General features: G+C 43.7%; 2 protein-coding genes across 4 annotated transcripts; both read left to right on the top strand.

Annotated features, from left to right (window-relative positions):
• Positions 1–173: 173 nt before the first annotated feature.
• On the top strand, positions 174–7,291 carry ggctb (gamma-glutamylcyclotransferase b). 3 transcript variants are annotated; one of them, XM_029839152.1, is made up of 5 exons: positions 174–383; positions 5,113–5,237; positions 5,322–5,467; positions 5,589–5,721; positions 6,965–7,291. In XM_029839152.1, the coding sequence occupies exons 2-5, from the start codon at positions 5,127–5,129 to the stop codon at positions 7,103–7,105; spliced, it is 531 nt and encodes a 176-aa protein (XP_029695012.1). In that variant the 5' UTR covers positions 174–383; positions 5,113–5,126; the 3' UTR covers positions 7,106–7,291. The 3 variants fall into 3 exon arrangements, with proteins under 3 accessions (XP_029695012.1, XP_003965771.1, XP_029695013.1); XM_003965722.3 differs by having other exon boundaries at positions 312–336; XM_029839153.1 differs by lacking the exon at positions 174–383 and having other exon boundaries at positions 4,991–5,237.
• A 5,006-nt stretch (positions 7,292–12,297) lies between these two features.
• On the top strand, positions 12,298–22,734 carry LOC101068598 (sodium- and chloride-dependent transporter XTRP3). Its single transcript, XM_029839148.1, has 11 exons — positions 12,298–12,523; positions 15,786–15,926; positions 16,096–16,187; positions 17,389–17,616; positions 18,141–18,251; positions 18,340–18,581; positions 19,737–19,899; positions 20,282–20,483; positions 20,558–20,717; positions 20,810–20,975; positions 21,441–22,734. Exons 1-11 carry the CDS (start codon positions 12,400–12,402, stop codon positions 21,606–21,608), a joined length of 1,797 nt encoding a protein of 598 aa, XP_029695008.1. The 5' UTR covers positions 12,298–12,399; the 3' UTR covers positions 21,609–22,734.
• The last annotated feature ends 1,073 nt before the right edge of the window (positions 22,735–23,807 follow it).

Raw genomic sequence — 23,807 nt, 5'->3', positions numbered from 1 at the left:
GCAAGATTCATTTTCATTTGTGCAGGTCATTAAAGTTAACCAGCATTTCCACAAGAATGAAAAACATTCACACACGATCGTTTTACTGCTTCGCATGAGGGTTCGAACCCATCTTGTGTCATGTGATCAAAGTGACTCGAGCTACGAGTCCTGACTTTCAGCTCAGTTCCTTGTGTCTCTTTTAAGTTGGCACAAAAGCAAGAACCAATCACAAGGAGGCGTCCCAAATCTATGAAGTCGTCAGGAGGGTGCAGCAGCGCAGAGCCCTGTGTGTGATAGCTGCCCACTCATCTACCGAGGAGAGCGCCCCCTGGGTCAGCAGAGCAGAGCTTTGAGGTGTGTGAAGCGGCTCTGCAGGCGTCGCATCATTGAAGCTTGAAAAGGTGTGAGATCATCTGTCAGCTGGACAGCACACAGCACGGGCCATAACTCAAATAGTTCATAAAACACCTAATAAAACCAATTACAAGATCCTAATTCTTTGGTGAAATAACCAATCTTTCAAGATAATCTAGTCTAAATTTAGGATGGCGTGGCGTCATGTGGACTTCAACTGTGACTCGGCTTCGAAAAAAAGCCCAAAGCTGACTCAAAGCGGCGCCGACTGGAGGCGAGGTTGTATTTGATCTCCGGTAGCCTCCAACAAGGCTGAAGAGGAGGACAAGAGGTCGTGGTGTGGCGGTCAGGGGTCACCGTTTGGAGGTGTGAGTGGTGCGTCCAGGTTTAAAGAGGAGAGTCATGTTGGTGCACAACACCTGAATACCAAAGCAGCAGAATCATTAAAATCAAGGTCAATGCTAATGATGTGACAACACACAACATACCAGGAAAGGCGCTCAAGGAATGTGCTGACCCACTGGCTGGGGTGCTCACAGACATCTTCAACAGCTCACTGCACCAGGCTGTGGTACCATCCTGTTTTAAGACTGCCGCAATCATACCGGTACCAAAAAATAACACAACCTCCTCTCTAAATGATTAGGGTTAGGGTTAGGGTTAGGGTTAGGGTTAGCACTCACCCCCATCATGATGAAGTGCTTTGAGAGGCTGGTAAAGGAGCACATCATCTCCAGACTCCCCTCAGCATTCGACCAATACCAGTTTGCTTATCGTCCCACGTCCTCCACAGAGGATGCCATCTTCTCTCCATCGGCGCCTAGGGGGAGGGGAAAAATGCACATCCTGGACTTCAGCTCCGCGTTCAACACTATTATCCCACAGCATCCGATACATAAACTCGTCCCCCCTTGGCTTCAGCACCCACCTGTGTAACTGGTTGCTCGATTTCCTCACTAACAGACCTCAGTGTGTGAAGGTGGGAAAAAGAGTCTCAAATGTCATCCCCCTGAGCAGGGGGATGACATTTGTGTCCTGAGCCCACTGCCGTTCACACTGATGACCCATGACTGCTGCGCCAGGTTCACTACTAACCACATTGTGAAGTTTGCAGACGACACGACATTGGTGGGCCTCATCAATAACAACAATGACTAGGGCGTACAGAGAGGAGATGAAGCATCTGGTGGACTAGTGTGAGTCCAACAACCTGATTCTGAATATCTCTAAAACAAAAGAGATCATTGTCGACTTTAGGAAGAACCAGCCCAGCCACACTCCTCTCACCATCAACAGCTCAGTAGTGGTGATCGTCAGCAGCACCAGGTTCCTGGGGGTGCAGATAACGGACTCTTTGACTTGGTCAAAACACATTGGAACCTTTGTAAAAAGGGCCCAGCAGAGCATGCATTTTCTGCAACGGATGAGGAGAGCACATCTTCCTGCTCCCATCCTCACCACCTTCTACAGGGGAACTATAGAGAGCTCACTGACCAGTTGCATCTGTCTGGTCAGGGGCCTCTATTGCCTCTGAAGTGGGTGGTGAGGACAATGGAGAAAATCAACGGGACTTCACTTCCTCTGTTAGGTTCAAACGACCTAAAACACGAGGGAAATAAATGAGGTAAAGACAACAGCTTTAAGTTTTACTTGCAGCAAGGAGGACGGAGAGATGTGCTCAGTTACAGATCTCCAACACGTCCTGACGCACATATTCCGCCTTCTATTGAGATTAGGAGGTCCCTAGTTACACAGAATTCAAATGTGCCTAAAGGGAGGGGGAAACACAAGATAGCAGGTCCCATACAAAGCAAAAGACTGTAAATCATAATGGTGAGATTATACGTAGGTCTTCACTGATTTGATTAGCTTAGCTCGCACACAGCACATTCTTCCATATCAGACAGATTAAACACCTCCTGGGTCAGGCCCTAACCCTAACCCAGCTCCTGGGTCAGGCCCTAACCCTAACCCAGCTCCTGGGTCAGGCCCTAACCCTAACCCACCTCCTGGGTCATTGTCAGGCCCTAACCCTAACCCATCTCCTGGGTCAGGCCCTAACCCTAACCCACCTCCTGGGTCAGGCCCTAACCCTAACCCACCTCCTGGGTCATTGTCAGGCCCTAACCCTAACCCAGCTCCTGGGTCATTGTCAGGCCCTAACCCTAACCCTCCTCCTGGGTCAGGCCCTAACCCTAACCCACCTCCTGGGTCATTGTCAGGCCCTAACCCTAACCCACCTCCTGGGTCATTGTCAGGCCCTAACCCTAACCCACCTCCTGGGTCAGGCCCTAACCCTAACCCACCTCCTGGGTCAGGCCCTGCAGCTCTGTCTCCAGTCAATGTCACTTCTTCACAGCAGCTGCATTTCTGTCGCCCTTGACCAGAGAAGTTCGAGGTGACACATCAAGCATCATGAACATTAAGCATTAGCAAATAATAAGAAACATTAAGTAATGAGAAGCAATATAACAAGAATAAAGAATATAACAAGGTATAAGCAAATAAGAGATAACTTTATTATAATGATTCTAACATCCTCCCATGCAGGACACTGCTAAAAAACGCTGCCTGACAAGGGCCAAACTCATCACTACAGACTCCCCCCCACCCCCACCATGGACTGTTCTTGCTGCTGGCCTCCAGGAGGAAGTTCTGCAGCCTACAGAGCAGAACAGCCAGGTTCAAAAACTGTTTCTTCCCGTATGCCATAAGACTCCTCAACACATCCTAACATTCCTAACCCCCCCCACCACCACCACCACACGCACCTACACAGGACTGCTCTTATTAGGACCTCTGTGCCTTATTGTCGTGAGGCATTGTCTCACATTTTTGGACTGTGCAATATTTATACCTGTATCTTTTATTCAAAGTTCTTCTGTTTTTCTTTTTATATGTATATTTATATTCTTGTAAATAGTATTGTCATTATTCCTGTTGTGCACTGGGCCATTGCATCATAATTTAATTTTGATGCAAATCTTAATGACAAATAAAGTCTGTCTAGGTCTATGTGATTGGTCATGACGATGTGATTGGTTCCTGAGGACGTAATTGGTCCCTGAGGATGTAATTGGTCCTTGAGGACGTGACTGGTCCCTGGTCCTTGAGGACATGATTGGTCCCTGATGTTGTGATTGGTCCCTGAGGATCTGAATGGTCCCAGACGTTGTGATTGGTCCTTGAGGATGCAATTGGTCCCTGGTCCCTAACTACATGATTGGACCCTGAGCATGTGATTGGTCCCTGGTCCCTAGTCCCTGAGGATGTGATTGGTCCCTGTCCCTAGTCCCTGAGGATGTGATTGGTCCCTGGTGATGTGATTGGTTCCTGAGGACATAATAGATCCTCAAGGACGTGGGTAGGCTGGCCCAGACAGGGGCCTTGAGCATTTGGGGGTTTGGTACCGTGCTCAAGCGCACCTCAGCAGTGCACTGAAGGTATCCCAGCACCTCTCCTGCTACCAGCAACTGGGGCTTGACCCAAGAACCCTCCACCAACACCACCTGTTGTTGATGGTATTGCTGGAGTGGGTAGAGACAGTAGAGTAGGGGGCCTCAGCACCCAGGTCCATGGGGATCCAGTGCTGAGGCTGATGCTAAGGAGCTGTGTTACAAATTATTCAATCTATAAAACATTTAGTGCGTCTCAATAAGGATGTACAAAAGATTAAGTAAAATGGCTATACAGTCTACTTATAACTGTTTTATAACTGTGTAAGTCATAAAACTGCCAAACTTTGAACACTTATTAAGACTGCTCCTTTTCCTGTGTCTGACATAAACAAACACACACACACACGGATTGAGATCTCAGGTTATTGGTGGACAAGTCAACATTGCTGTGCTCTTCAAACCATTTGTGAACTGGCTTTGGTTTGTGTCAGGGAGGTTCATCCAGTTCTGATGAGGACCGGTCCACTGTCGGTGCTGTTGGTGTTGGACAGGGCTCAGCATGGGCACCCTGAGTGGGCTGCAGCTTGACAGCCTCATAGCAACTTTGTATAGCGACACCTTCCCGTCCAAAATGGCTTGTAATTGATTCTCTACATGAATCAATGGACCTTGACCATGACCCTGTCCTCAGTTCACCACTGCAGACGCAGAACAGCTCATGAAAGCTGCAGCTTTGGAGGTGATCTGAGCCAGTTGTCAGTTTGGCCTGTGTCAAACTCTCTGAAACCCTTTTTTTTCCCCTATAGTTGACCTGCTTCTACCACCTCACCACCGAGGACTCACAGTGGTCATAATGTTAAACATGATCGGTGTATCCACCTGATGCACATGTATGTAGTGAATGAAATAATTAGCTTTTAATGGAATAAAACTTTTTTCTGCCATGATTTTATACAAAATATAGAAAAGAAGAAATAGGAACTGATATAAGTATTCACAGTTTGTGTTATGGGTGGAAACAGCGCCACCTGCCAGACTTCTGCTCATTTGCCCTTCCTGCTTGTCTGTGTCCTCCATGCGTTATGGCCATGTGCCCAGGCAGAAGGTTCCCATTGGTGTACTGGTGCTATGGAAAGACTGTCATTTGTTTTGCCCTCTGATGAGGGCACCATGTATTGTCAGTGTGAATAGGGCTCATTGGCCGTGTGGAATTTGCATGAGAATGGTGTATGTCTACTGGAATTCCAGTACTTTATTTCTGTCATTTTGTAGCTGAGTTGTATTCGGCTCAGCCCTCCAATCCTCCAGCTGCTATCAACCTTTTAAAATTTTGCTAATCTTAATTGCCCCCATCTTGCTGACCTCTCATCCCTGGCAGGAACTGCTTCTAACATGGAGAACAATCACACCTTCCTGTACTTTGCATATGGAAGCAATTTACTGAAGGAACGGCTCCAACTCAAGAATCCCTCTGCGATCGTACACTGTGTGGCGAGACTCAAGGTAATGTCCACCATGCAGCTGTGACAGTATGCTCTTTCATTGATTATGTTTGACTCCATTTTATATACAAATTTGACTTTTCAGGACTACAAATTAGTGTTTGGGAACCATAAAGGCCTTGCCAGTGACCGGTGGCATGGAGGCGTAGCCACGATAGAGCACAGCCCGGGGGATGAGGTGTGGGGTGTGGTGTGGAAGATGAACATATCTGATCTGGAATCTCTAGACGAGTATTTTTTGTTCTTGTTTTCCTCAACTCTTTTCCATGATTGCATTTATTTCTTTACTCACTGAAACTTATAACTGTGTACTCTTCCTGTTTACATGCACGTGTGCACGCTGCCCACCCAGTCAAGAGAATGTGATGTTGGGTGCATATAGTCCTGTGGAGTTGAGCGTGAAGACAAAAGGCCAGGAGATCAACTGTCGCACCTACATAATGAACAGCTGTGTTTATGCCCCACCATCACCACAATACCTACAAGTAAGCCAACATTTGCTGGTGGACAAATTGAAATCACAATAGTGTTTGCAGAAGGGACCATTAGTGTTTCCATTCAGTCACAGTCACCTTTATCTACGCATGCCGGTCACCTTAAACATTGTCTCTAGCCACTTAAACCAGAGCTTGGTTAAACCAGGCTCATATAGGGGACACCCTCCTGCTGGTGGCCAGCTGGGTAGAGGAGGAGAAGACACAGGGCAGGAGGGAAGGACTGGAGAGGAAGTGGCCCATGAATCACACATATATGACCACTGGTAGGAGGGTGGGAGCCTGGTCCTGCTCAAGGTTTCCTTCGGTTAGAAGAGAGTTTTTGCTCATGTTGTATTGAAGTTTAACAACTTGTGGTAAGCAGGGTGTTTTCGGGTTGTAAGAAAAAGAGGGTTTGCACTAGGTCACGGTGTTAAAAGGGATTCTGACTGATGTCTATGCGTTCCTGTTAGATCAGTTAGACAAGTATTGTGCAATGCTTTTTTGATGGTCACTGATTTTGTTGATGTGGGTTATAAAATATTTGCCATGACATGAAAGATGTCATCAAAATAGACTTTATGGCATGATACACAAGGTACAATATAAATGTAAGTCTCCCTTTCAGACTCACGGTCAATTAGGTTAGTCTAAGGCAACAAGGCAATAGAACAATAAAAAATGAACAATAGAAAGATTTAGCTGTTTCCTTATCAGATCAAAAGCTGTGAATGATAAGTGTGATCTGTGTGTAAGTGTATTTAAGGTGCTCTTGTCACCTGTGGAACCATACGTGATGGTATTCCGATGATACCTGCTTTCTCTGTTGTTAACTGATGAGGGTTGAAGGCAGGAGGGTAGCTAGCTTTAACCTGCCTTTATGCTATTTTATGGCAGGCAGTAGCAAGAAGACCGCCCACAATGTATCTGTAGGAGGTTATGGTGGCACACCTGTCTCCCCACATGTTTCCGGTGTGTGTGTGTGTGTGTGTATGTGTGTGTGTGTGTGTGTGTGTGTGAGACCATAGTTGTCCTCTTCCAGTGAAGAGCTAGTTAATCATTCTCTCTAGTCGGAGCCATGCCCACCCAATGTTGTTGCATTCTTTAATGTCTCTTCGTAGATCCGGACCTGCAGTGCTGTAGAAGGTCCTGCTCCTTGATTGGAGGCTGTTGTGAGATTTAAGTGTGAACTTCCTTTGAGTCTGAAGTGTTGGATTATGAACTTTCACTGTGTTTTGCTCCTTGAACACTGCAGGTGATTGTGATGGGAGCTCAACAGAACGGTCTGCCAAAATACTACCAGGAAAAGCTGAGAGCCATAAAGACCAACATGTATTATGGGCCCCTGCCCATGATGGCTGAACTGGAGGCCAGAAGAAGAGCCAAAGAGGACTAGATCACTTGACTAGATCACGCTTAATAAAAAGAAAAGAGTCCCCGTTTAATCGGCCTGACACATTATTTATGCTATGTAGATGCAACATCTGCTGTGCCAGGAAGGTTTTGATACATTAGGTCTATTTCCCGAAACAAATTATTTAGTTACTGTATTACAACTACATGACTTCCTATCCAGGATACATTTTACTGTCACACTGTTGTGTTTTTAGTAAGATTAAAATCGACAAGACACAAATGTCTTCATGCAGTGTTATAGTCTCTTGTTTCCATTTAAGTATGTTCATGGAAATATGGGAATCAAATTGGGTTTGTGGTGTCATCCAAATTCCTATTTTGATAACAAAACTTAGTTCTGGTTTTGACCTATCAGATCATTTTGAAATGTAAAAAATTTCAAATTGACCTGAAGACAACGAGGGTTCATTCATGGAGACGAGTGCCAGCACTGAATTTGCCATCTTCAGCCATAAAATCACCTCATAGGTGAAAAGTAAAAGATAAAAGACTAAAGCTTTCCACCTCTCATCAAACCTGGCTGATAGAGAAAGAACTGATAAGATACGCAAGGATACAATTGGAGAAAACAGCCTATAAAATGATTATTCTTATGGTCACTACTACTCTGCTTATGAACGACAGTTTTGTATAAGAACTCTAGAGTTGTCGCTGAGCTTTATGTCTACAGAGCAACTCCGGGTTCAGATTCAGGCCACGTCAACATTTAACGACCAATAACCCTCTGACCCCCTCTGCTGCAGTGGCCACTAAACTAAATCAGAATTCAATAAACTCAGGCATAAAGAGTTTGCTCATTTGTACCAACATGCAGCAGGTTCCACAGCACACTCCTAAAGGTGACTCCTTCACACACACTGCAGAAAGATCTGGGACTGTTTTCTGAACAGGTGCACTTTTTGTTGCATGATTTGGTTGTTCTTGGAGACTTTAAGGCTACAAAAGAGTTCTCAAATAGCAGCTAGAGACACCAAGTTGGCCATTTTGATGCAATGTTGACTGATCTACAAATCACAGGAATATCAAAGCCACATCAACGGGCCCCATGAAGCTCCGCAGCCGCGGCCAAAGGTTTTTGTAAATGGCACAACTATTAATTTTCTTGTCTGCTGCCTCAGGTAGCATGATGGCAAAATGCATCTACCCCAGAATGTTATGAGGAGCCCTCAGGTGAGTTGGAATCAAAAGTCCATTTTTGCCATGAAAATAAACCTATAATCCTACAAAAACAATTCTGTCTTACCAGAAGAGCACCAGCTGACATCAAGTCAGCCATTCTGCTGTTTACACAGTTGTGATGAGGGCAGAGCTGGAGGTCACTCTGTCATGATGACTGGGTTAGAATAACAGGAGGCGCGTTTACACTGCGGGAGTTCCTGGTAAATACTGGGGGCAGCCAGAAACTGTACCGGAACCATTTGTTTCATTTGGTCCTTTCAATGGCCGTGTCTGCGGGGTCCTGCCCCTAGATGACGTACCAACCCTGGAGTAGGATAGGTCCCTTCCTCCATGGTTACCTGCAAGGAAACCCATGCAGTCATGGTTGATTTGCACAAATTGGGCTTCACAGACAAGGATACTGGTGCCAGTAAGATTGCACTTCAATCAAGTAATCAGTCATCAAGAACCTGAAAGGCTTCAGCACCCCCAAGAAAGTCCAACAAGCCCCAGGACTATCTCCTAAAGTTGATTCAGCTACAGGATCAGGGCACCTCTAGTGCGGAGCTTTCTCAGGTGAAGACCTCAGAGGTGATCATAGACAGGCTGATACGTTCACGGGAATCGGACTCTCAAGGGCTGCACCCATGTTCTCTGATGAATCCTCCTTCTGATTGTTTGGGGCATCTGAAAACAGTTCATCAGGAGCTCCCAGCCCTGTTTCATGCCAACAGTCAGGCCTCTGAGGCCAGTGGTGTGTGGGGATCCTCCCCAGCCAAGGCAGCAGACTCCCTCACAATAAAGACTGCTACCGGAGCATCCTCCAAGAGCAGCTTCCACCATCAACAGTTTGGTGATGATCAGTGCCTTTTCCAGGATGAAGGAAACATTTTCCACTAGGCAGAAGTAGCAACTTTGCATCAAGATTTTGGGGATGATGGCAAATCAGAGAATGAAGACACTGTCATGCTGTCACTAAATACTCTGGACTTTCGGTTTAGTTCTCTATAGTGTTGCAGCTCCATAATTGATTCTGTGTAAACTTCTGATCAAATCAACTTTGGTCTAAATCCAGATGTCTGTATAGAGATAATCACACTTGCACGAAATGGGTTTACTTTGGAATGAAGTATTAGCACCCAGCTACCGGGATTTCTGTAGTGATTTTCTTTAGTTTCCTGTCTAACTGCTTTTCTCAACCATAAATGCTGGAGGAGAACTTTGAGTGAACCTCAGGATCATGACCTTTTAACATTCCAGGTTATTATTTGTACTTCCTCGGTATTAGAGGGTGGATTTGATTCATCGTTTAACTTCAGAACTAATACTGACGTCTTGTATAAACGGGACATTTGTGCAGTTTTTCAAGCGAGTCTTTAAAGATGAGGAAAAAGTGCCTAACCAGCAATGTATCGTTCCCTACCTTGAAGGGTGGAAGATGGAGGAATTCTGATGAATATGAACACCAATCAATTGATTATCTTTGGTGCAGGTGATTCTCCCTGTGCACCACCAGTCTTGAATTCCCTCCTTCCTGGTTACAAATCTGTTGGTTAAATACTGACACCTCTGACATTTGCACCTCTGGCCCTCAAGTATGTTTCAGCTTTAAAGTTTTAGTAATAACCAGTAAAGCTCTTAATAGTTTAAGTCCTGATTTTCTGTGACCTCAAAGTTTTCCTTCTTACTGTCAGTGAGTGAATCTCTTTTAAAACCCACTTATTCAGAGTTTCCTAGTTATTTTATTGGAGATTTTTCTATTCTTTATTATTATTGTTTATATATATATATATATATATATTATAGACATCTATAAATATATATATATATACTTACACACACACGGACACACACACACACTGGGAAAATGTTTTATAACCCTGCAATGAAATATACACCAATCAGGGAAGATTATGCCCACTGATAGGTGAAATCTACAACACTGATTATCTCTTCAAGAAGAATCCCGGGATATAAAGTGCATGTGATAGAAGCACGCGTGAGCGTGAGGGTGTGAAGCCAAACGGTGATGACCAGACGCTTGAGTCAGAGTATCTGCAGCTCTTGTTGGAGGCCAGCAGCTCAAAAGGGGGCCAGTACGACATGAGGGGGAGCAGGAGGTCACGTTAGGGCTCAACGCTGTTACTAGAAACAAACCATAAACCAAAATCTGTCAGCAGACATTATGGAAGCCAGCTATAGAATTCTAACATAGTAATGAAGAGCAGGAGCTTTGTTATGTCATTTAAGCTTGTTCAGGCTGCGCTTTACAGGTGTACTTGTGTTCAACCTGAAAAATGCAAGAACTCAAAAACACAGCAAGAAACCACACATGATCATTACACAACAGCCCCTTATTAGTGTTCTTTGGACTGCTCCTATACCAGACAGACGTTTCCCTCTAATAAACACAAGAGACATTTAGTTCTACACATTCACCTTCTGATATTGATGCTTTTAATGATCCAACCATCTCCATGCTGACTGGGATGAATATCAAATGGTGCAAAGAGAGGTTGTGAAACCTTGGAGGAATTGAACTCTTTGAATTAATTTCCTGATTTTCTTAATTCATTGAATTCTTGAAGACTATGTGTGTCTTATTGAAAAGCTGTCTTGGGACCGAAAGAGTGTGTTTTGTTTATTTCTACTCCATTCTGTCGTGTCGTGCACCCTTCAGTCACAAACACTAAACTGCTCTACTTGAAAAGTAGGGCACAGCAAGAAGCCACACATGGACCATTATACAAGCAGGACCCTCTCTGGTGGTGGCGTGCACGTTACCCAATCACTGTTTTCAACCTGCTCCTTGTAGTTTTCAGAATTATTCTTGCCTCTCGAACCCACTGTAAATAACGGAGGATGTACATTTAAAAAACCCACAGGGAAAAAAGGCTTTTTGTATGAGAAATAGTGCAGGACTACTTTTCTGTTTTTTGACTCTAAACTGTATGTATGACATGAATGATCCTGTCACATTTAAGGATCATGATATTTTCAGTGTTAGTGGTTCAGTTATTTGTGTTTATTGGGTTGAGATTTCAGTGTGTGGATGCCAAGTGTCGAAGGTTTTTGTATCATTTTGATCACTCTGAGATTCAATTTGAAGGTATTTTGCCCCTGGTTTTATTGATTTGTGGGTTTCAGCGATATTAGCTGATCCACTGTGGCACTAAACATAAGAATGATGCTGCTAATTGCAGATCTAAAGCAGAGTTCATGAGATCTGGCTTGCTTTCTGGTGACTATGATTAGAAGAGATTAAAAAAGATTCAATCCGTTTATCAGCATAAGGGTGATAGAATGCTATGCATGACCTCCAACAGTAGGATTATTTATTTATGATTGACAACTGAAATCACTTACGGAAGCGTCTGGAATGTTGCCACAGGTCCCTGAGCGCTGTGCCTCGGTTTATGAGCCCCGATAATCACACGAGTTGATCCCCCATGCTGTGGTCGCCTCCTGCCAACATGATCACAGAAACGAGTATGAGAAACAGAAACTGAATATTCAATATTTAAAATTCTATCATTGACACCGCAAAAATTCAAGCACCTGCCGCAGGCTGTGTGCAACTATATAATGTCACCTGTACACAGGTAGTTACAGTTATATAGTTACAGTTATATAGTTACATTTACATGTCCCCAAGGTAAAAATTAGATCAAAAAGGTGTTATATGGGTTATTCTATGTATTCAACTAGAAGCTGCTCCATCATGGCGCCATCAGGAGCAAAGAGCCTCCAGACCTTGCTCAGAAGTTGTAATATTCAACCAAATGGCCCCTTTTATTTCAGTCTTGTATGTTTTTGACAACAATATAACTTGGAAAACAGATGACGGTGACGGTGTGAAGCACCTGCAGCACTCTTTCCTGATTGTTAGATTTGATTTTAACTTGTGGGTGTGGGCTTCCAGTCCACAGCTAACAGGCCTGCCTTCCTCCTCCTCCTCCTCCTCCTCCTCATGTGTTCAATCCCTCAGCCTATAAAAAGTTGGCAGCGTGTGCAGTTATGCACATTGTCCACGCCGTGCTCTAATCCCTCCATTCGCCTGACTGGTCGAAGTCCACTGGTTGAGAATTTACCAGGATATTTTCTAAAGACGTAAACATGGGAAATGATGTGAGGCCCAACTGGGACAGTCCGCGACACTTTGTGCTGGCATGTGTGTCCTATGCGGTGGGACTCGGGAACGTCTGGCGTTTCCCGTACTTGTGTCAAATGCACGGCGGAGGTAAGTGTGGAGTCAGAGTCAGTCACTGATTATTGATAATCATTAAATGTAGCTGGAAAAGTACGTCATATGGTTAAACTGGCTCATTTACATGCTTGAGCATCATCTCTTGTAAATCTACACTGTTAAATATTGCACCCAAAAAATATGTGTGTGTGTGTGTATGTGTGTGTGAGAGAGGGGGGGGGGGGGGGGGGGACGGGGCAGTCAAAGGTGATTTAATGTTTAAAATATGAAACAACAGCACACATGTTAATTATATAACACTCGCAACCTTGAAATGAGGCAAACAAACGACTTTATTTCCCAGATGTTTATTGACTTGTTGCTTTTATAATCTGAGTCATGCTGCTGATGGAGTTTTAGAAGAAGCCTTATCAAAGAGAATTAGCTGTAAAACCTTGAGTTAACTCAAAGTTGAGGCTCATAATAAAGAAAGTGCAACTGCAGATCATAAGGGATTCCAGGAGCAGGAAGCAAATACAGAAATATATTTAGACATTATAACCAGTCAACAGACTTTGCACTGGATTTAGGGTTGGCACATTTTTGCTGACTGATTATGGAATTATGGAATCCATAAATGCAAAAAATAAAATACATCAAACAATATTTCACGACAAAACAGACAATTACAATAATTTTATAATCAAGAGGTCAAATGAATTTGATGATTTAGTTAACCATTAGTTACCAAGTACATCCCAATCAATTCTCTGCTGGCTCACGATTAGTTAATAAGTAGGAGGAACGGACCACGCACTAATAGTCAGACAGATTAGAAGGCGTTAATTATTTCTTAAAATATCTGCGTACAATATGATCACAAGTCTTTAGAACAGACTGAGCTGTTCAAACTGTATTTATTATTTCTAAAATCAATCACATTGATCATTGTAATGCCGAGCCAGGACTGATATTATCATCAATTATGTCAATAATTATCCAGTCATTCATTACGGAAACGCTCTTTGACCTCACCCACTATTACGAGAGTTTTATTAGCCCCGAAAATAACTTTAGTCTCTTATATAAATCAAAAAATCAGTGTGATTAACTCATGGAGCTTCAGGAAGTTCAATATAGAAATCATATATTTGAGACATATTTGACTGTGGCTTCCAGTCAACAAAAAAAATTATTAAAGCACTGATCTTTGGGGATTTATGCGTTTGTTTAATGTAAAGATGTTGTGTGCTTAAAAAAGAGAGAAAATCCTAAAAAATGATGCTGTGACCTGAGAGAAAGCTCTCCTGCTGAGGCTTTGAATTAGAATCTACGCGTCAACATTGTGATAGAAATATAAAGGAACCTAAGCATCAATAATGGCCTCCTTCACTTCTGCTTCATAATAAATATCTACAAAATCAAACTGTATGATTTGAGAAAAGAAAAACATTGTTTTAGTTAGTGATAGTTGGTGCTTCTTCCTCTTCTTCATCATCTTCTATCCATGCTGTTCCCTTCATGGCTGACTCTTCCTCCTCATCCCCCTTTAACCTCGTCATCCTCTTGTCTCACACCAACTAATGTCAGGTCCTCCTCATCTATGTCCATATGTCCAGTCTCACATCTCCGAGCACCATCTTCAGCACCTTTCCCTCCATTTTGGTGGAGGCTCTATCCCCCCGACAGCTTTCTCCACCCGTTCTAAGCTGCTGACACACTTCCACACCTCTTTTCCACTCTCTCCATCAGGCCAGCTCCATCATCTCTCCTCCCTCTAACATCGCCGCTCCGCCTGGTGTCCTCTCATTCACACAAGTGTCCTGTCTTACTTCTACGTCTCCTCTCCAGGGCACGCCGCTACCTCTGTGGTCCCCTCCACCTGATCCCTGCTCTCATTATATGTCATCTGTAAACATCCTAGTCCAAAGACACTCGTGTCCCCCCTAATCACAGTCGTCCATCACCATAGTAACGAGAAGGGGCTCAGGGCTGATCTCTGATGCGGTCCTACCTTGAACTCCTCTGTCACACCTCACCACTGTCCCACAGCTGTGATGAATGTCCTGGACCCCCCCAACAGGAGCTCACTTCCCGCCGTGAGATTTCTCAGATCTACAGAATCAGCTGCTCTCTCTGACCTTCTCTGCACGTCTCTGTCCACCAACAGTGTCAGTGCAACGGCTGCTTCTACAGTCCTCTTTCCCGGCATGACGTCATACCCCTGACAGGCTGGTTTCTACTACTCTAATCCCACATCTTTATAATGACTCTTCAACTTAATCTGTCTGTAGTTGCCACAGTTCTGCCCATCTGTCTTAGCACCTCTCCCAAACACCTGCACAGGTATGTCAACGGGACCGACTGTCTTCATCCTCTTCAGCGTCCTCCTCCCTTCACTCTCAGTAAGCTTTGATACTTTCTTCCCCACAATAGTCACCTCTTCAGTTGGGATTCTCTGACACTTGGCAGTACATTTGCACCCTTTTCCTTCATCATCTCAGCTGCTGGTCATCATCACCATCTCCATCTCTCTGCCTCGCCAAACTCTGCAACTCTTTCTCCCCCTCCCTTCATTTCCAGCCCTTTGTACACCCCTTGTTCACTCTTTGCCACCTCTAGCTTCAGCTTGAAGTGGACCCGAGCCCAGTGTCCTCCTGTCTTGAATCTAACTACCTTTCCACCTTGTCTCATGGACACAGAGAACATCCACCTCCCTCCTTGGCATCATGTCATTCACAGTCCTTATTCTCAGCTGTAGACTTCTGCCTTTTCTCAGGCTCATGCTGATTACGAGTGACGTTCCCCCTGTGATTTAAAGGCTCTTCTAGACTTTTCTAATTACCGTACATTCTGCTGCAGCTGGACCTCCGGAGACTCCAGTTCCCCGTTCTCTTCCTTATCTGTCTTTTTAAAGTGTTTGGCTCTTCCAAGCTTGGTGTTGGCCAAAAATAACAAGTTCAGTGTTTTGTTCTAATGTGAGTTGAAAAATGACTATGTTAAACATTGGTGCAGGCAGGTAACCCAGGCAACAGGGCCTGAGTTGCTCATGACGACCACAATGAGCAGTAGAAGCTGCATCAGGAAGTTCACACTCTCCATCCCTACATTTGTTCTCTTGGTAACCTTTGCCTTAGGACTTCAAAGTTCAATATCTGTTCAGTTCACCTGTACAGCGTATATATCTGGAAGCTTTTTTCTTCTGCTGTCCTCAGTACAAAAAAAAAGATGTTACGTGCTGCCAACAGTATTCAAATCATAGGTCCCTTTGTTTTTATCAAAATGCCTATAAATATGTCTCTCTCTAAACCCTCAGGGGGATTTTTGATTCCATATATGATCATGCTGGTTCTGGAGGGGATTCCCTTATTCTATATGGAGCTTGCTATTGGTCAGAAGATGAGACTAGGCAGCATTGGCGCTTGGACTGCCATCAGCCCCTACCTGGGGGGAGTGGGTAAGTGTTGACAGAGCCAAGCGACTGTAGGCGGGGTTCCTACCTTATTCAGGAAGGACCAAAAGGTTCTGCTTTACTGGAACCCTTTGGTAAAATCTTACTGAACTCTGTCAAGCATTGAAGAAAGGATGAATACGTTTAAAATATATGATCATTTGTGTCATTTGAGGTTTTGCCAGTGTGGTGACATCACTATATCTGTGTTTGTACTATAACATCATCAACGCATGGAGCTTCTGGTACCTCTTTCATTCATTTCAAGTAAGCACACACACACACACTCACACACATACATTCATGGCAACATGGGGTAGAAAAAGTTGGTCTGGAGTACCAGTTGCAACCAGCCATATAATACTGGCTTGTGGAACTTTAACCAAGAAGATATTCCAGTAAAATCAGTAGGTGCAGTTGGATTGATGTGAAAATACGTCCCAACCTTCAGTGTCAATAGGTACAATGGGCCCCAGCAACTGGGGTGATCAGTGTATGTGACCTAACCAGAGCTGTGGTTGTGTGTCGCCTGTAGCCTTTTAGCTTTTGGAGATGCTTTCATCTTCCAATTGTTTAACTCCTCACACAAACAGTATTTTGGGTCCAACCTTCTGCATCTCACTGTACTCATAAGACAAAGAAGCGTACTTTCTGTTCCGTCTTTCTGTTGAACAATCCAACAAACTCAGAAATTCTACAACGTAGATGTCTTAATGTTGGACTCTGGACTGTGGTGGGGGACTCTGACTAGGACAACGGGTCACAAACACAACGATACAGCACCCGTTTAGCAACTATTATTGTTTGAGTCTAGCAGGAGTGCAAATGGACCTTACTGAAACTGAGAGAGGATCAACCTGGACCTGGCTTAATCAATTAGAGCCCCTCATGAGGGTCATTTGAGGTCATGCTGGAAAGCTCTCTTGCATGAGTCCATCTGTGTGCAGCATTCATGATTCCATTGGCTTTTTTTGGCCTATTGTGTGTTGATCTAGAGGGCTGTTCATATTTTCAGTTCAACTGCTGCAGAATTATGACCAAAACAAAAACAAAGAATTGGCCCTTCTTTTAAGAGCAAAAATTTCCATTATTTAAAGTAATACACTGGGTTAAGGTTAGTCCTCTACCGCTATGAAAAGAGAGGAACGTGAAGATGGTTTTCATCATCTGACTGCTTGTTCTAACAGATGCCCACAATCTTATAGAGCTGCTAAAACCCAGAGAAATCCGAATTTATTGTAATTGTTATTTGTTAAATGTGCCCTTAAACTGAATGTCTGTAGTTGAGTTTCTGTTTTTAAATCCACTATGTTAGCGTGTAGAGACAAAGATACATGTGTCATTGTTGAAGTAATTCAAGACTTGGCTGCACATGATATTTATGTATGTCTGTTAAATCATACATAAACAAATCAATAGAAATAAATATATACGTACTGTTCTGTGTTTCACCTTACTTCCATCCCAGTCTTCACTGCCTTGGGCTGATTGCCCTTTAAATTCAAACCGGACAGGAGCCTTATTGGAGTGTGAAACGGCAACATCTACCAAATATTTCTTCTACAGGGAAACACTAAACATCTCCCCATCTATTGAAGTAAATGGTGGCATCCATTATGGCCAGGCAATGTGCCTGGTGCTTGCCTGGGGTATCACTTACCTGTTGATTAGTAAAGGAGTAAAGTCAACTGGGAAGGTAAGACAACTTGAATTTACAGTGTTTTGGCACATAAACAAACAGAGATAGCATTTCTTTTTATTATTACTCATTGGTCAAGTTTACCAATAGTGATATGACACTGTAGAAGCAGCTCTAGATGGTGTGTTAGGGACAGATTCAGGTCAATAATCCAAGCAGCGATCGTCTAACACGTAGAGGAGGACACGAGCGCTATTGTTGGACATGTCCACATAAGACAGTCTGGCACAGTGAGAAGGGAGGGAGAGAGGGGGGAGAGGCAGAGAGAGGAAGACAGCAAGATAGGGGGAGGGGGAGAGAGAGGGGAGAGAGAGAGAGAGGGGAGAGAGAGGGGGGGAGAATAACAAGTTGGATCATTTTATTGAACAGAACATGCAACAACATAACATACTGTATAATCACAACATGTGAGTGAAGGAGAGCTTCCTCCGTGCAGCCATGCTAACCACTATAATCCAGAACTCACAGGTTTAAACTCCAAACATTGAAAGTTTGCTCTCCTCTGGATTCTTCACCTGCAGGCGGTGACCTTCACAGCAACCTTTCCATACGTGGTCCTCTTTATCTACTTGATTCGAGGCTTTACCCTCAAAGGCGCCTTCAGCGGGATAACTTACATGTTTACACCAAACGTAAGTTTACATCAGAGAAAACTCAACATACATGTCATACGTGTCCCACCTCAACATCTGGACAGATTCTGTTGCTGTCATCTTTCAGATGGAGCAGCTTGCCAACCCTTATACGTGGATCAACGCAGCCACTCAGATCTTTTTCTCGCTGGGTTTGGGTTTTGGGTCACTTATAGCTTTTGCCAGCTACAACCAATACAACAACAATTTTGAGCGCCAGGCCATCATGGTCTCCCTGATCAACAGTGGAACCTCCATCTTTGCCAGCATCGTAACCTTTTCCATCTATGGGTTCAAGGCCACTGTCAACTTTGAGAACTGCCTGGAGAGGTGGGTGTGCTTATGTGTGTGCATACGTGAGCGTACGTGTGTGATTGTGTACCAAAAGTTGCATTCTACTAGCAAAGTGAGGACATTTTTGGGAGTGCTTTTATGAGTGTTTTCCCTTCAGTGAATGGACTGTACCTGTGTTTTTGAGGGTTAAAAAGTGGTTTTAAGGTAAGAATTGGGTCTGGGTCTGGTTCTGGGTCTGGGTCTGGTTCAGGGTCGGTCAGGGTCAGGGTCAGGGTCAGGGTCAGGGTCAGGGATAGTTGAGATGGTTATTGTATGTAACTGTTAAATGCCCTATGTCTGTCCATTCTTCCCTGTGAGATGTTCCCATTGGCCGCAGCACAACTCCAAAGCCTGATGGATCCAGCCCATGATTACCATCTGGACAGATGTTCTGTGCCGTTTGTTCTTCAAACAGGCCTTTGCTCATTTGCCCATTGACGTCTCTTTTCAACCTCGTCTGTTCACTGGACTTGTTTCCAAAGTCCATCAGACTCGTCCAGATGTTCTTTCCCAAACGTCTGCTGATGAGTTCTGTTGTCAGCATGCAGGAGATGTTTTCCTCTGATGACTCTTCCATGAAGTTCATGTTTGTGCAGCTGTAGCTCAGCAGTCAACAGTGAAGCACATCTCCAGAGTCTGACAGACCTTTCTGGAGGTCTTCTCCTTTCATGAAATCCCAGTTATCATCAGCTGATGGCCCTCACGGGCTGCTGAAGGTCTGATATCTCAGTCACAGTTATCTAAGAGCTCAGATCTCCTGAGGTCCTCATCATTTTGCAGGGTGGCGCTTTGACTTCCACTTTAAATTCATGCAAAATAAATAAAAAAAACACACTCCTATTGGCTGTTTAATGTTTAACAACGTGTCTTCTGGAGATAATTTCCACTGAACTGTTCACATTAACAGACGTTTAGATCAAACTTGTGTGGGTGAGTTGTCTGAACTCGCCTGCAACAGCATTTACTAAACACTGATTAGAGTCAGAGTCAACTATTAAGAGAGGACACATCAACAAAAAAAACATTATAAGGATGTTAACAATTAAATACGTCAGCACACATATGGTAGAAATGAGAAGAAAAGGATGAAAGCAGGTAAATATCTGTGAAACTGATGTGAAATGTTCTATTGTACCTGTGTTCTTCTTGCAGAATGCGCGTTCTCCTGCTGAACAGCTTTGATTTAGCAGAGGACAGCATCAGCCTGGACACGGTTACCGACTGGATTACAAAGCTGAACACAACGTTCCCAGAGGAGTTTGCAGCTATTGAGCACAAAATAGAAACCTGTGACCTGAAAAATGAGCTAAAAGATGTACGTTCCTCTTTGTTCCTGTCGTTTAAAGCCAGTAAAATATAGATGTGGTGGGATGGAGGCGAGGATAAGCCTAATGCCTCTAACCCTAACCCTCTCCTAACACTACTTCTATGAGCACATGAGGGTTCAGAGTCAGTGTTCACGGCTCACACAAACACACTTTTGTACTATTTTACTCAGTTTAAACCTTCCGGCAGCAGCAGAAACACCTGCATTTGAGGTTCAATGTCACCACAATCAAATCTCTATCAACTGTTTTGACTTTTGATGAATTACTAGTTAGGGTTAGAGTTGTGATCGTACCTGTGTCGAAGGGCGGCTACAGTACATACGACCACTTAGCCACCGTTCATTTATGTCTTGTTACGTGTGATTCCAGGCAGCAGAGGGGCCCGGTCTGGCATTCATCATGTACAGTGAAGCGATTATGAATATGCCGTTGCCCCAACTGTGGTCAGTGCTGTACTTCATCATGCTCCTGCTCCTCGGAGTCGGGAGCATGTTGGGCAACATCACAGCCATTGTGACCCCACTCAGAGACTTTAAGGTTATATCCAAAATGAGCAGTGAGTTGTTTAATGGTAAGGACGAAGCTTATATTCCGGCTTTTTCTTTAATCTTTGCTGCTCATTTCTGACATGATGTCTGTTTTTAGGCTTAGTGTGTGTGTTCTGTTTGCTGCTTGGACTGGGCTTCACCACCACGTCAGGGAATTATTGGTTCACAATATTCAATGACTATGCAGCAACATTCTCCCTGCTGTTTATCGTCCTTTTTGAGGTCATAATTGTGAGTTACATCTATGGAATTAAGAGGTAAGTTTTTGTGCAATATTAAAAAACTATAACTTTAATTGATCCTGCAAACAAGTCGGTCAATCAATCGAGTTGTTCATTGCTCATTATAGGTTTGAGAAAGATATAGAGGACATGCTCGGACATGCGCCCAACCTATACTGGAAAATCATGTGGTTAGCAGTCAGTCCCCTCCTCCTCATCTGCCTGTTATTATACTACATTATCAACTACATTCTGGGCGGGACGCCCACCTACCAGGCGTGGAACAAACATCTGGTGAGCTGACTCGTCTCCATGGCTACACACACCTCCAACCCATCAAAATTCTGCCTGCACACATTTGTTCTGTTGACACATCAACAAGAAAACCGAAAAGTTCAAGACCAGAAGCGTGTTTAACCAGCCAAAAACGAGGTTCCATCCTCAGGAGAGGTCCAGCATGAGCAGCTGCTGGTTCCACCACATCGTCTCTGGGGAACCACAGATGTGATCAGCTGGTTCTTTATTTCTGGATCAGGATTAGAAATCAGCTGTTGCGTAAATTGTCAACTTCATTATGATGACTGAATATACAGTAACATTTAATTAATAATAATTTAAAAATTGATAATAATGCACTTAATAGGTTTTCAAAGCTCTGATCCCCCCCTTCCCTTCCCTAAAGTGGTATGGTCCACAGGTCTGACAGGTTGCTCACTGGTAATGAGCTATAATTGTAATATGTTGCTGTTATTTCCTCAGGGCAAAGCAGAGCCGATGGAGTATCCTGTCTACTGTCAGCTGTTCATTGGTCTGCTGCTGGTGTCAACGGTCAGCTGTGTTCCCCTCAATGCTCTTTATGCCTTCTACCAGAAGAGAAAACAAGATAAGAGGCGCAAGAGTCACGCCCTGACCACACTGTCTGCCTAGTTTCTACTGTTTTACCTTCCCTCCTTCGGCTTTGGCCTCTAAAAAGAAAACACTTATTTTATTTGTCATTTTATATTATATATATATGCGAGTCTTGACCTATTCCTGACTTATGTTGTTAAGTACCAGGCCTTTGGTGCATAGCCCCCACAGTACAGCTGGGCCGTAATTTGATCTGTATTTGTAAAGGAAAAATTAATGTAAGTTGCCACTTCATCCATACGGTACTGTAGAGTGGACCCAGAGTGGACTGAACCCACCTACAACCATCTGGGCTTCAAACCCATAGTGGACAACAGCATGATTGAGGTGGACCATAAGGTACAAGACTAAACTGAGCTGTCATCATTCTTGGAACTGCACCTTTATTGTCTTCTTACCAGGAAAAATAGGTTTTAATGAGTTAGTTTGGTGTAATATTCAGATTCAGACTCTAGGTGGCGCTCTTTATTCCAGCAGAATGAAGGTCAACTCCCCTTTCTGTTCCGATTCAGGCAGGACAAAGTTTGCCCCTGTACATAAGTGAGCACAACAACCTGGTAAAACATGTATGCTGCTCAGTAGAATGAAGGGAACTCTCGTCCCCTTCTTTTCAAACCATTTATGTGTCCTGGTTTGTAAGTTTTAGCTGTATTAGATTATTAAAGGGTACACTGTACATAGGTTATAATTGTATAGGCATGTTTAAATGTTTACATAATATTAATAGGAGTAATATAGCTGTTCTGTCAGTGTTTATATGTACAGCCATCAATATCACTAACGCTGGGATGCACATTTATACCTAAAGCTATAGGTTTCCTAATCATATGAGAAGGTTGTACTGTAACCCACCAATGACGAATGAAATATAATCAGGAGTTGTTTTTTTTTTTACAAATCACTCGTTCACTGAAACCTTGTTGTGAGAAACACTGCAAATGTAGAATTCAAAAAAAAATCAGATGTTTCTAAGTTTCTATTTAAAGCGTGTTATTAATTATTGTATAACTGGTCCTATCCGAATATTTTCCAGTAGCCATAAAAGATGAAGTAATAGAAGGAAATGCTGTTTGGAGTTCATAGTAGTTTATATAGGTGTTTTATTATGTCAGTAAATAAAATGTTGGTATTTTCAAGTTTGAAAGACTGCTTCATAGACAAATGCTAAACAGGATGTGTGTGTGTGTGCGTGCGTGTGTGTGTGTGTGTGTGTGTGTGTGTGTGGGGGTGTGTGTGTGTGTGTGTGTGTGTGACTGGACATGCTAATAAAGCGTGGCCTCAACACTGGAATACTTCAGCAGCTAGTGGAGATGAGACTTATCTCTGGAAGGGAGGTAATGCCAGTTAATAAAGAAAGAAAATGGCAGAATGGCGTGCGGCCCCTCCCAGCAAGCCCATATAGGAGGCACAAATGGTCACCTTGGTGGCCAATTAAGAATAATTTGGGATTGTTGATGTTTTCTCACAGTAATGGCACCCTGCCCATGAGGTGGGACACAACCGCTGTAACACAGACTCAGAGGACACAGACAGGTGAGAACATTAGGGGGTGTCTTCAGCAGGGACAGGGAGGCTGGTCAGAGTGGATGGAAGACAAATGGATGAAAGGCCCTTAGAGGCTGGAGGAGACCTGAGACTGGGGAGGATCCTCACCAGACAGCTGAGCTCCAGTCGATCCAGTTAATCTCTAGATGTGCAAAGCTGGTGGAGAGATGAGATATAACAGCTGGAATGGCAGCAACAGCTGGAGCAAAGCATTAACTCAGGGGGCTGACTGCAACTGAAGGCCACACTTTTAATAAGGAAAAGTGACAAAATGTGGAAAGGTTCAAATTCAAGAGGTAGGAACACATTTGTAAGGCAGAAGCAACAATAACAGACGAGTGAAAGGAACCTCAACCAATGAAGCTGAAAGCAGTAGCAGCCAGACTCACTTTGATGAGACTGATGCACAAAAGTGAAGCAAATGACGGCCAGAAACCTCCGAATTCATCCGTCACAGATTTATCATCACATTTGTAATGCAATGTTTTACTCTTAAAATGATTAAGGGGAAGTGTTACTATTTTGTTGCCTGAGGGCAGCACCATGGTAGAGAGAGCTCACACCTTCTGTTAAACACCCTGCACATAAACAACATTTACAGGACATTCCAGGACCATTCTTTCCGGATCCACCTTTGCGACATTGCTTATTGTGTAGTGATGAAAGTCCAAA

The sequence above is a fragment of the Takifugu rubripes genome, chromosome 7 (assembly GCF_901000725.2).
Source record: "Takifugu rubripes chromosome 7, fTakRub1.2, whole genome shotgun sequence".
NCBI lineage: Eukaryota > Metazoa > Chordata > Actinopteri > Tetraodontiformes > Tetraodontidae > Takifugu > Takifugu rubripes.
Note: the sequence above shows the minus strand (reverse complement) of the source record. Positions and strands in the feature narration are given on the sequence as shown.